This window comes from Grus americana, chromosome 1, assembly GCF_028858705.1.
Source record: "Grus americana isolate bGruAme1 chromosome 1, bGruAme1.mat, whole genome shotgun sequence".
Taxonomy (NCBI): Eukaryota; Metazoa; Chordata; class Aves; order Gruiformes; family Gruidae; genus Grus; species Grus americana.
Genome location: NC_072852.1, coordinates 121920164 through 121932272, shown reverse-complemented (window position 1 = coordinate 121932272; position 12109 = coordinate 121920164). Strand labels below are relative to the sequence as shown.

The following is a 12109-nucleotide window of genomic DNA, read 5'->3' as shown; positions in this document are numbered from 1 at the left end:
GGATGAGGCCAGGGGCCCTTTCCAGGCCTACCACAGTTCAGTAATGGAAAGAGCCATGAATCCTGCTGCATAATGGTGATGAGAAAAACAAATATTAGGAAAAAAAGGCCCATGCTTTCCAAGACTGTGACCAGATTTTTGCCTTCAATGGGAGGAAAGGAAGTTAGCTGTAGGAGCAGGCAGGCTCTGTGAACAACTGGCTGGAGTAGGAGAAATGAACATGCCGCTTCCATTTTATATTTACTAATTTCTGAAACAAAACGCCTGCTGGAAGGCTTCCTTGTAGTTGAAGTGTTTTCTGTGTGTGTTACATCCAGCTTCACTGTAACTGTGCATTCAACACTGATTCAATCTTGGGAGGATCTAGTGAGATTTAGGACTTCTCAAGGGTAGAGAGGTCTCTGCAAGTGTTCCTGCATAGAGCCTTTCCTTAAGTTGTGTACAGGGTTTTTGGTGATGGCCCCATAAAGCCCTCTCACCCTTTGTGTCCCTAGAAGTATATATCATGTGGACTGGAGTATTTTCTATTACTTTGTGTAGCTGTCAAGCTTACGGAATTGCAGACAGTCCACCAAAGACGTGTTCTGCATACTTTACTGGATCTGAGCTGTGGATGCCAGGGCAGAGGGAAGATTAGGTAATGCGGGAAGAACAGGGTCAGGAGACCCTTCAATGGTCTTAGCAATACCTCTGCTGCATATTTTTTAAAAAAATCTTATTTATACACATTATCTTCACTTTGTTTTGCAGCTTCTGAGAAAGATGGAGAGGGACTGTTTACAAGGACAGGTAGTGATAGGACAAGGAGTAATGGCTTTAAACTGAAAGAGGGTAGATTTAGATTAGATATAAGGAAGAAATTCTTCACTGTGAGGGTGGTGAGGTACTGGAAGAGGTTGCCCAGAGAAGCTGTGGATGCCCCATCCCTGGCAGTGTTCAAGGCCAGGTTGTATGGGGCTTTGGGCAATGTGGTCTAGTGGAGGGTTTCCCTGCCCATGGCCGGGGGGGGTTGGAACTAGATGATCTTGAAGGTCCCTTCCAACCCAAACCATTCTATGATTTCCCCCCCCCCCCCATGAAAGCGGGGTGTATGTTGTGTCCCTATGAGAGACTGTTTCCTGATATTATTTTTTTTTAACTTGCATGATCTGCAGCTTTGAAGAGGATTCCAGCCTTGTAACCCACAGTACTCGGCTTTCCGAGAAAAGTCCAGTCTACTGTGCCATCACCTTCACCAAAGAACATGGAGAAATTGATATCGGAAAGGCCTGTTTCTGTGTCTAAGGTACTCATTGGTCTTTGGGGAATACTGTTTACCTGCCTTTCTGTCACCAGAATTTGGGAAAGCCCCCTGTTTTCAGAGGGATTTCTAAGGTTTTCTGCTGGAATGCTGTAGAGGTAGGTGCTATTGAAATCAGTGTCCTTTCTAGGAGAGTTCTCCTTCATGACCACAAGTAGCAATGCAGAGTCTTTTGGCACCATTTTCTAATTAGTAACCAAATAGTCTTAATCTATTCCTCTCTACTTGGAATGGGGAGGTTTTATTTCAGAGCGTCTTTTTTGTTTGTTTTTTGTTTGTATGGGGGAGGTGTCTCCCATGAGATTAGTCCTGTTTTCTTGATATTTATTGAGGCTAGTCACAGTAAGCACGTGCTTCAGTGTGTTTAAGTTATCTTCATGTGGGGAACTGTATTGAACTTTTGCACTCAATGTTGCAGTGCAAGATTCTCATTTTGGTAATAAGGATTTGGCAAATCAAAATTATGCTGAAATGCTTTCCCAACTTCACAGTACTATGGAAACATCAACTGACCATTAAAATACCCATTTGTTGTGACCTTTTTCATATAAGGGAAAACCAAAATTGGGACACTTGATGGGATTTGTCTATCTGAGACATACTATGCTCTCTCCCCTAATACCTGGGTCTTAGGTACAGTGACAGGATCTCTTATTGTCAGTGGCAGAACCTGGTTTTGAGTGTTAAAAGCAATTTTTGCCATTGCCCCTTTTGGCTTATAGTCAATACTACTCTCTTGAACCAAGGTAGTTTCTGTTTAGGCTTCCCTTGGAAAAGCTGCATGCTGAAACACTAGACTGGAAATAGATATGTTGGTGAAGGGACAGAGACATGAATAAGGACTTATTAGTAACATGAATTTTAGCTATTGTGGGGCGGGCAGTGATGTGAATGGGTGGTTACCAACGGCGCAGGACTTGAATAACTTTGATAGTCTCAAAAGATGCTCTGACCTTGTTACAGCAGGGCATACGAATCCCTGTCTCTCATTTGTGGTTTTGTGTTTTGTTTGTTTTTTTTTTCCCCTCCTCTTTTTTCTTTTTTCGTTTCTTCCCCCCACCCAAGGGTGAAATGCCTACAATTTCTTCCCAAGAGAAGCCAGATACCAACTCGTGCCCTCATGCACCTGGCAAATATTTTCTCCCTGGTGGGATGGACAATGAGAACTGCAAGGCTACTGAGAAGGAAATGGACTGGATCCGCCCTGATATACCTAGCAAATGCACGTGGAAGCTTGGGAAACCCATCTCTGCCTCCCCCCATCGTCATAGCACTCTGTAAGTATTACTCTTATTTGCTGATTTTCAGTACAGTGCTAATCCAGATCCCTTCAGAGCTGTGTGGATTTAACAAAAGATAACTGATTTAAATTGATGCAGTTTAGCATCTAGATATGCTGGTGCTTCTTAATTTCCATGTATAAGCAAAGCTAAGAACCCAGATGAAGCATACAACGGGCCTTGCACCAGAGATGTGAAACTACATGGACTGGAACTAACTTATTTTAAGTAACATGGCAAACAGTTCCCTGAATAGATGAAAGATTGCACTATTAATGCATTTTACTTGTAAAATAGCTGACTCTGAGCAGTGCTAAGCTACTTCATGCCAGGAAGAAGTGCAGAGCACTTCATTCTCACCTCAGCATTTGGCTTGATGTCTGATTAATCCTTGTTTTGGACTTGATGTTTTGTGTATCCAATGTACATTCTTTTAAACTAAAATATCTAAAATTACTAGCCTGATAAAGGGGAGGGAGAAAGCTGGTTGAAATAAAAAGCATTGGAAATGCTGTGTTGCTTCTGTGTGACCTGCCTCTGTCCCCTTCTGTGAATGCACTGACTTTGTTTCTATGTGTACCAGGCCAGAGCCTCTGAAAATCCTGCCAAGTATCCTGAATAAAGTTGGCAATACACCCTTGGTGCGAATCAACAAGATTGGGAAGCAGTATGGGCTCAAGTGTGAACTCTGTGAGTACTGCTGCAGGCAGAAAATCAAAATAAGAAACACTGTTTCCGAAACTTGGGTAGTCCTGTTTAACAGAGTCATGTAACCTGGGCACAGGAGGGCTGCAGGTACCCTGCAGAAAATGGTGAGAAAAAATCCATTTTCTTTTAGGATTTGGTCATCTCAAACATCTTTCAATTTGTACTTAATGACGAAATTTCCTGCGGCTTTTCCATTTTTTGTAGAAAAAGTAAAAACTTTTTTTCAGAGAAAATAGTTTTTTAATTTTAAAAAAGTTGTATGAAGTTTTTGACTGCTGCTTGTATGTTGTTGTGACCCATAACAGTGGAGATGCTGTGAACTGAATCCCCATCTCTGGTGTTGTAAAGTAGGGAGGTCAGCTGGGCAGACATATTAACAGAGTTGCTCTTGCAGATCTGTTGGGGATCAGCAGCCTGTTTAGCAAATGTCTGCTGTTTAAGAACTCTGCTTGGTTTCTTTGTTTCCAGTGGCAAAATGTGAGTTTTTCAATGCTGGGGGCAGCGTGAAGGACCGCATCAGCCTGAGGATGGTAGAGGATGCTGAAAAAGCTGGGATCTTGAAGCCTGGGGACACTATTATAGAGCCAACCTCTGGAAACACAGGTAGGGAATGGAGACACCCTAGCGAAGGGGGGGTGGGAAATGCTGTGGTAGTTTTCCTGGAAGAGACAGGCTTGAGATTGGAGCATGGAGGCTGCCTGTGCAAAGAAAGGGGATCCCTTCCAGCCTGCATGGTGTAGGGAGCAGTACCTCTTCCATTTCACACAAGGAACAATTCTGCAGCGTCCTGTGCTGACCAGAACAGCTGGGAAGGAGGTTCGCTAAATTTGCAGGGGCCTTTTGCTTTAAAAGAAAAGAAGCGTTAGGTCAGATTCACTAAGGTCTTCAGGTCCTGGTCAGGAATAAAGTCTGACTGAAATTATTGGGGGGAAAAAAGCACCAAAAGACTGGTGTGATTCTGGATCCTCCTGTTCTGTTTGGGAAGTCCCATGGTCCCTCTATCAGGTGAGGTGGGCCTGGTTTGAGAAACATCCTTCTCCATGTTGGTGCAGTTGAGATGGGAGATGAGCTGCATTGCCACAGCACTGTCTGCTGACCTAGGCCTCGCACACCTAGATTTTCAACGGATTCCACTTGGGCCAGTGTCTCCTCCTTGCAGGGCTGGAGGAAGGAACAGTCCTGCTAGTCAGGGGCCAGGGCAGAGCGTCTGCTGGGATCAGCAGGCTGGAGGTAACTCTGGGCTCCTGTGTCAAAGCTGTTGTACTTCTGCTAAGATGCTCTACTGATGGGGGAGTGAACATACCTGGAATGCTCCCCCTTGAGCTAGTTAAATATAAAATATACTGCCTCCACGGAGGAGGTTCCTGAGCTGAGCTACAAGCTACTCTCCTGCCTGATGTGTTCTGGAGAGGTGTCTTGCCCTGTTCTAAAACTCTTTCCTGGGCATCCACTGTTGCCTTCTGATAGACACAGGCCAGGCAGATCTTTCTTTTGATCCAGTGCAGTTTTTGTTAATGGAGGGACTTGGATGATGACCTGATCTGTGACCAGTTCCCCGCCTTCAGCAGAAAACTGGGAAGTCAGATCTGTTGCTGTTTGCTCAGCAGTTGCTCTGTGGGGGGCTGCAGTGCAACTGAAGCCCTTGTGACTGTGGCAATACTTACTGCCTGAACAATGGCATGTAGTGGAAAATATCCATATATATTGCATTCCTCTGGTATCTGAGGTCATACTATAATATCCTGCTTTCTGGGTCAGTACCTGATAAAGGGTTCTCCTTGCCACAGAATTCAAAAGATAGAAAGAAGGCAGAACTGAAGAAGATACAGGACAATTACTTCAGAAAGCTATCTCTCTTCATGTTATAGCAAAGACCAGGGCAGACAGTAACCTGAGAGAACTGGCTTTTACTCTAGGCTACTGCTCAGAGCTACTGAGTACGTTAAATGTAAGAGCTAATGTGTTTATATTTTTATCCTCTCTACATCCTACTTCCCCCTCAAACAACATCCTGTTTTGATATTTGCTGCATTTCCAGGTCAGTAGCAGAAAATACAAAGTGTTAGAGTTCAGGTCTCAAAATGCTTTCTTTGTCACAGACCGTAAGGGAGAGTGCTGGATGGCTTCTCTTCAGTCTTTGGCCTTAGTGAGGCCTTTGCTGTCTCATTTTTTTTTTTTTTGGGGGGGGGACATCCATATTTATCTGTAATATACTAGGAGAAGTTGGGGTTTGTTGTATTTTTTTCCCCCTCCTAAATATTTAAACACTACTTGAATTACTTGAGGTGTGAGTTATGCTTCTCTTACAGGAACAGTTAAAGATTTTTTTTTTTTTCCCACCCGTATGCAATCCAGTACCATGTAGAAACAGACCCAGCTTTGAACAAGCAAGTCTCTGTGTAGGGTAAACTGCCTGTGAGGCATTGTCTTGGGCGTGTGTTGGTACTGTGTCTGGTACCCAGAACAGCAGGGGAGATGCCGTGCAGTCTGACCTCAGGCACGAATCAACTAACTTGATCTGTTTGGCTTATCCAGCGGAGAGGTGATCTGATAACAGGTGTAAGCTTTTCTTCTATGGGGAAGGCGCTTCTGACCTTAGCCCTTCAGGTAGGCAGACAATGACAAGCTGGAAGGCAGACATCAGGCTGGAGGCACAGATTTGAAAAGTAGAAACAAGGTGTCTGTCTCTAACAGTCGAGGTACTTCACTGTGGTAGCAAGTTGACATAATGTATTAGAACCTCAATCACAAACAGCATCTAAATCATGTCTTTTCTAAACAGGACTGAGTTTTTGCACATTGCAAACTAGGGATTTAATGCAGAAGTGGGTCAACAGAGGCTCTAATGCTCTTCTGACCGTATCAAAATGATTGTTGTAGTCTTCTTTAGCTTAAAGCTCATTCCTTTCCCAAATTACTTTTGTAAAAATGAAGTGGATGAGACAGGAGGAAGGTGATGTGCATATGGTAAAGCTAGCAGTTTGCACATGTCAAGTTTCCCCACCCTTGGCTAAACTTTCTGTTGGCTGTGATCCTCAAAGAACTAGCAGCATCTGTAAATCCAGTTTTCCCCATAGCCAGAAACGTTCCCTTTGCCACCCTTCTAGAGACACTGTACTCAAGCCTCTGGTGAAGATCTGATTATAGCCAGGGCATGCCAAAGCTAGCATTGTGGGTTTTGTTCTTTGTTGCTCCTCACTGTATTGTCTACGTGTCTTTGCTTGCTTCCAGGAATTGGGCTGGCCTTGGCTGCAGCAGTGAAGGGTTACCGCTGTATCATTGTGATGCCAGAGAAAATGAGCATGGAGAAGGTCAGATCTGCTTTTATTTTCAAGAATTTAAAAATAAGCGTGTTTGCGCTTGCAGAGTTCCTGGTGCAGATGAGTGCTGTGGCTTTAGCAATGAAGGTTTAGGCTCTTGTTCTCCAAGTCACTGGCCAGGCAGAACTCTGCTGAGGAGCTGTTGCCAGTGCCCAGAGAAATCCAGGCTGGCTAGCCATGGACAGAAAATGCCTTTAAGATCCATCCCTACAGCATTGTCACTTGGAAAACAGTGATAACTGTTTTAAATACAAATGTTGAGATTCACCTAGCATGTTCCACTTCAGTGACTACATGTCCCTGGGTTAGCTGTCCCTCACTGACCAAAGGAGGATGAAGGAAGGCAATACTGAATCTTTGAATATTCTTCTGTTCTGCACTGGGCTGAACAAGGCTGCGAGGGAGCCTCTTGAGCTCCTCAAGTTACACTGAGGGGTACTGGCAAGCATCTGAGTGTTTCACCACAGCAACAAAGGGGAAGGAAAAACTGCATGGGTAACGTCTGCTTACCTTCACAGTGGAAAGCACAAAACATCCACCTCTAGAGCAAGCCCTGTCCTGTGCTCCACTAGGGTGATGCTGCACCTGCAGCCAAAAGAAGACAAGAGATCCCCTATGTCTCACAGTTGAGGCAGCAAATTGCTGTCAGCAAAACCACTTATCTCAGTTCAAACACTTCCAGGGTTCCAGCTGAAAGGCAGCAGCACAAATGAGAGCAATGTCCCCTGAAGACCTATACCCATGGCTTGCTCTTTGCTCTGGAGAGAGAGGTACCACACGGCCATTGCCATGTGCCACGCAGCACCGAAGGCCTCCCCTCTGAAGACAGGCCTTGCCTTAGCTTAATGTTGTAAACTTTCTTGCCCTCATAGCAGTTGAGCGGTGCATAGGGCCCTGGAGGATCTCCTTCACTGTTTGTGTCCAAAGGAGGAGGTAAATGTGCATAATTTGCACTTAAACATATCAGTGTTGGAGTGCAGAGCATGTGTGACTGGCACAAGAGGAGACGGTGTTTTGCGTGAATGAGGCATCTCAATATGCGGTAATAGTCCCTCCAGGCCCGAAGGCCTAGAATAGAAACAGGAACTTGACATCTAGCTCCCGAGTAAAGCTTGGTTGAGACCAAATTACATTAAGGATTTGGACCCATGGCTCAGTGATGCTGTGAGACTGGAGTGTAGGAGAACTGCTAAAGAGGCTATTGTAGACCAGGTAAAAGGGAAGATGTTTTCTTTACCCTGCACCTCAATGTAATCTCTGTGCTGGGAGAGCAGTTTTGGGGTTTGTTACCACCTTTATTTGCTACAGGTGGATGTCCTGAGAGCTCTGGGTGCTGAGATTGTGAGGACCCCAACTACTGCCAGATTTGATTCTCCTGAATCTCACGTGGGAGTAGCATGGAGACTGAAAAATGAAATCCCCAATGCACATATACTAGACCAGGTAAGAGCCAAAGTATCAGAAGCAGAGGTGTAGTGTGGGAGGAGGTATTGCAGCTTTGTTCCTCAGCGTCCTTGGTTGACTTCAACAGCCTAGGTGTGTCTCTGGAGGAAAAGGTGTCCCAGGTCTGCAGCTGTAGTTGAACCACCACCATGCTGTAGGGTGGTGGCTTTTATAGTCACTAGAGGGCAGCAATGAGCCTATGTTTGCAGAAACTGCAAAACATATGGGTGGCTTTCCACTGAATTGGCAGTGCTACGTAGAAGAATAGGGAGAAGGACACATTCTTAAAAGAAACTGTCCCACAGACAGGACAGATCTTGGCATTGGAGGGTGCTGGCACCTTAGAACTACTCTTAAATTAGGTCACTTAAGAAGATTGTACCTCCCCTTGGGCACTCTGCCTAGGTCGGGATAACAAGGAAACCGTCTAGAAAGAGTATATGTAGCTGTTGTGGGCTTGGGAAGTGTTTGTCATGTTCTTAAAATGCCTCAAAATATGAAATTTGTTGTCTTTCTAGTCTGCTTAATGGCCCTTCTATCTTTCAATACAGTATCGTAATGCTAGCAACCCCCTGACGCACTATGACACCACAGCTGAAGAAATCCTGCAGCAGTGTGAAGGTATGTTTGCTCTACTACTAACCCTCTCTTCAATGAGTCCCTAGCATTCTCTTATTGTTAGTGTTGTGGTTTAACCCCACTGGCAGCTAAAACAACCACACTGCTGTTCGCTCACTCCCCACCCAGCAGTGTGATTGGGGAGAAAAGAAAAAGGTAAAACTCGTGGGTTGAGATAAAGACAGTTTAATAGGACAGAAGAGGAAGAGAATAATAATAATAATGATAAAAGAACATACAAAACAAGTGACGCACAGCACAATTGCTCACTAGCCAAAGCTGATGCTCAGCTAGTTCCTGAGCCAACTGCCTCCCGGCCCATGCCCCCAGTTATATACTGAGCGTGATGTCATATGATATGGAATATCCCTCTGGCCAGTTTAGGTCAGCTGTCCTGGCCATGGTCCCCCCCAGCTTCTTGGATGCCCCCCGCCTTCTTGTTGGCAGGGCAGTATGAGAAGCTGAAAAGTCCTTGACTGCTTGGCAACAACTAAAACATCAGTGTGTTATCAACATTTTTGTCCTCCTAAATCCAAAACACAGCACTATACCTGCTGCTAGGAGGAAAGTTTAACTCTGTCCTAGCTGAAACTAGGACAGTTAGGTACTTCAAGAATGGGACCTGAGGTGGTTGAGAAATGCATGGATTTTGATACAGCACATCCCATGCCTATGCTGTGTGTCACTAGAGAATTACTTTATTTCAGCAGTCATAGTAATGAATTTTCCCCCCCCATTAAAGAGGTGCTTTGGGTTTCAGATTCCTCTGCTTGTGACCAGGTGGAGAAAGCAGTGATGCTTAAGTTATGTTTTTGGGGCGGGGGGGGAGAAGTGCAGGACCTGGCACTTAGGTATTTTTACATCCTCAGACCAAATACTCCATTACACTGGAAGCTTCTTCATTTAAGAGTCTTCAGGAATACAAACTGTTCTGTGTTGCAATTGTCACCACTAAGATTTGTTTACTCTGCAAGGGTTGCTTTCATGTTAGCTCTTGGCAGCCAGGTTGGAGTACCAGCAGTGATTGAGCTGTGGCAGCAGAGAGCTTTAGCTGGGCTAACTCACCCAGCTCTCGAACCAATTCCTCTGCTATTGGAGGCATTCAGTGTGATGCTGCAGCGTACCATGTAGGCATTTGCTGTAGGTGGTAGAAGGAAGTCTTACAGGAGGCTACTGGCCTGCCTTATAAAACAGTACAGTTTCTGGTGGGACTCTCTAATAAGAACATTGGCTGTTAAATTCCTTCTCATTAAGGTGAGGGCCACGTGAAGGGTTGTCCTCCCTTACCCCCCAATAAGTAACTTTAGCTGTTCAGAGGATTTGGCTTATCTTTCTGTGGCAAACTTTCTTTAAGTTTGAGTTAAAATGAGTAGACTTTAACATACTCATATATACTTTAACATATACTTTAGCTTTAGACTTCTTGTTTGTATTTAATTTTCCTTATAACCCAGTCACTGTGCAGTTATTACTGAACTTATACCCCTGCTTGGCAGGGTGTTATTCTTTTGACTGGTAAACATTTGGGTTTGTGCGTGAATTGGTGTGTGTATTTCTTATTAACAAAGCTATCATGTGGATGTGCCATGGAAACTGTAGGGGGTGGCAGAAGAATGAACTATCATACCTGCGCTCACTCTGAGTGCTCATGGCCAAAATAGTATTTTTCATGTGAAAATGAGAGAGTAGTTGTGTTAACAGTTCTCTCAGTGGGCACCTCTCTTGGCACTCAGTCAAGAAATTAATATAACGGGCTGCTCATTCTAAGTTAAAGAATGAATTATCTACATTGGCAAATACAGAAATAGGAAAATTACAGGTGTCAGCTCTATAGGCCAACATTGTTGAAGTAAATGGGAATTGAGCAAGGTGGTCTCAAGGTAGGTCTCATAACACAGCTCTTGGGAAGCAAAGAGCCTTACCTTGCCCATTTTTGTTAAAGAAAGTCCATAATCAGGTTTAAGTGGGGAGACTTCACAACTGTCTTCTATCTCTTGCCTTTAAACAGGAAAAATAGACATGCTGGTGGCTACGGCTGGCACAGGAGGTACTATCACTGGCATCTCCAGAAAGCTAAAGGAGAAGTGTCCAGGTTGCAAAGTAAGTGGCAAGCCTAAAGCATTTCTCTTTAGTGGGGTGAATCTCAAACTGCTCCACTTGGCACGTCCCATTCCTTGCAAGCCTGCCCTGGGTTTCTATGGGAAGCTCTTGGATGTTCTCAGTTAGAAGGTAGTTCTGAGCAGCAAAGAAAGTTTTTCAGACTGTCTGAAATCATCGTGTTCTAGTCTCCCCGGTGACCAGAGTTTAGGTTTGCCTCAGCAGTTGAAAACTGGCCCTCAGATCCCTTGATAGGGTGTCTGAGAAAATTCCTTCTCTGATGTGTACTGCAGCCTTCTGTTTCCTCTCTGACTGTGCCTTCACTAACTTGTCTGGAGCCGCTGAGGTTTTACCAAGTGAAATTTTCTCTGCGCACACCAACCTGTGTGTCTCCTTGTGTGCTGTGTTAGATTTCCTCATGGAAGTTGGTATCGTGTATCGATGTGAATATTTTCATACATAGGCAGGGAGTGGTAAACAAAGTAAAACTTATCTGCTTACGCTTGGCACAAAAAGTATTGGCTGTCATGATGCCTGATGTGAATGAGGATGATCTTGTCTCGGGGAAACCCTGTCTTTTGTTTAAATCAAACAAAACCCATGTAGAACAAGTGGTGCCCCTAACTTAGCGTCCACAGCTTGAGGAGACAGGATGGGTTGCCAAGGGGCCATAAGCAGCAAAGTATTTTACTCACAGGGGAGGTGAATGTTGCCAGGAAGAAATGAATAAGAGACTAGGTTGCTGTTAGCTTGGCTGTGTGTACAGCCAGTGTGACACCAACAGCTGTAACGAGGCCAGTGCTCATGAGTAAATAGCTGTGTTCTCAAAAGTGGTGTGTCATGGTAGCCAAAGTGGAAACTGCTTCTCCAGATTATAGGTGTTGATCCTGAAGGCTCCATCCTTGCTACACCAGAAGAACTCAACAAGACTGACAAGACAATGTATGAAGTGGAAGGAATTGGATATGATTTTGTCCCCACAGTGTTGGATAGATCTGTAAGTCCTGCTTCTTGGTTTACTGCCCTTTGCTGTCTGTTGGGATGCAGAAGTGAGGTGAAAGGTGGAAGAAAAACTTGTGGAAGTATTTCTTTGAGCTGAAAGGGGAGGACTAGCAGACAGAACTATTCTGTTTCTTTCCATCAGCAAAAGCAGTCCTCAGAGGCTTTTGCACTTGCCATGTTTGTTTTATAATGCTGGGAGCAGATAACATTTTTCCTAGAATACTGTACTTATGGTTTTTTGTATTTGGGTTTTTTTGTTTGTTAGTTTTGGGGGTTTTTAATTAAAAACAAACAAAGCACTCCAACCCCTCCTGGCCAAAAGTGGTATGACTATGTCCAGA

At 44.4% G+C, this 12109-nt stretch overlaps 1 protein-coding gene across 13 annotated transcripts in view; it reads left to right on the top strand.

Moving 5' to 3' along the window:
* LOC129201418 (cystathionine beta-synthase-like protein) overlaps window positions 1-12109 on the top strand; it is a 39115-nt gene that overhangs the window by 13934 nt on the left and 13072 nt on the right. For 12 of the 13 annotated variants that reach the window (XR_008575398.1, XR_008575397.1, XM_054812668.1 and 9 more), the window contains 9 exons: window positions 1155-1285; window positions 2366-2577; window positions 3164-3270; window positions 3757-3891; window positions 6520-6599; window positions 7917-8051; window positions 8603-8672; window positions 10678-10769; window positions 11638-11763. Coding sequence is in view for 11 of the 13 variants with exons in the window: in XM_054812668.1 (XP_054668643.1) it covers window positions 1244-1285; window positions 2366-2577; window positions 3164-3270; window positions 3757-3891; window positions 6520-6599; window positions 7917-8051; window positions 8603-8672; window positions 10678-10769; window positions 11638-11763 (999 nt within the window). In the remaining 2 variants the exon portion in view is untranslated. The remainder of the gene's footprint in view (window positions 1-1154; window positions 1286-2365; window positions 2578-3163; window positions 3271-3756; window positions 3892-6519; window positions 6600-7916; window positions 8052-8602; window positions 8673-10677; window positions 10770-11637; window positions 11764-12109) is intronic. The other variant, XM_054812675.1, reaches the window with a different exon arrangement.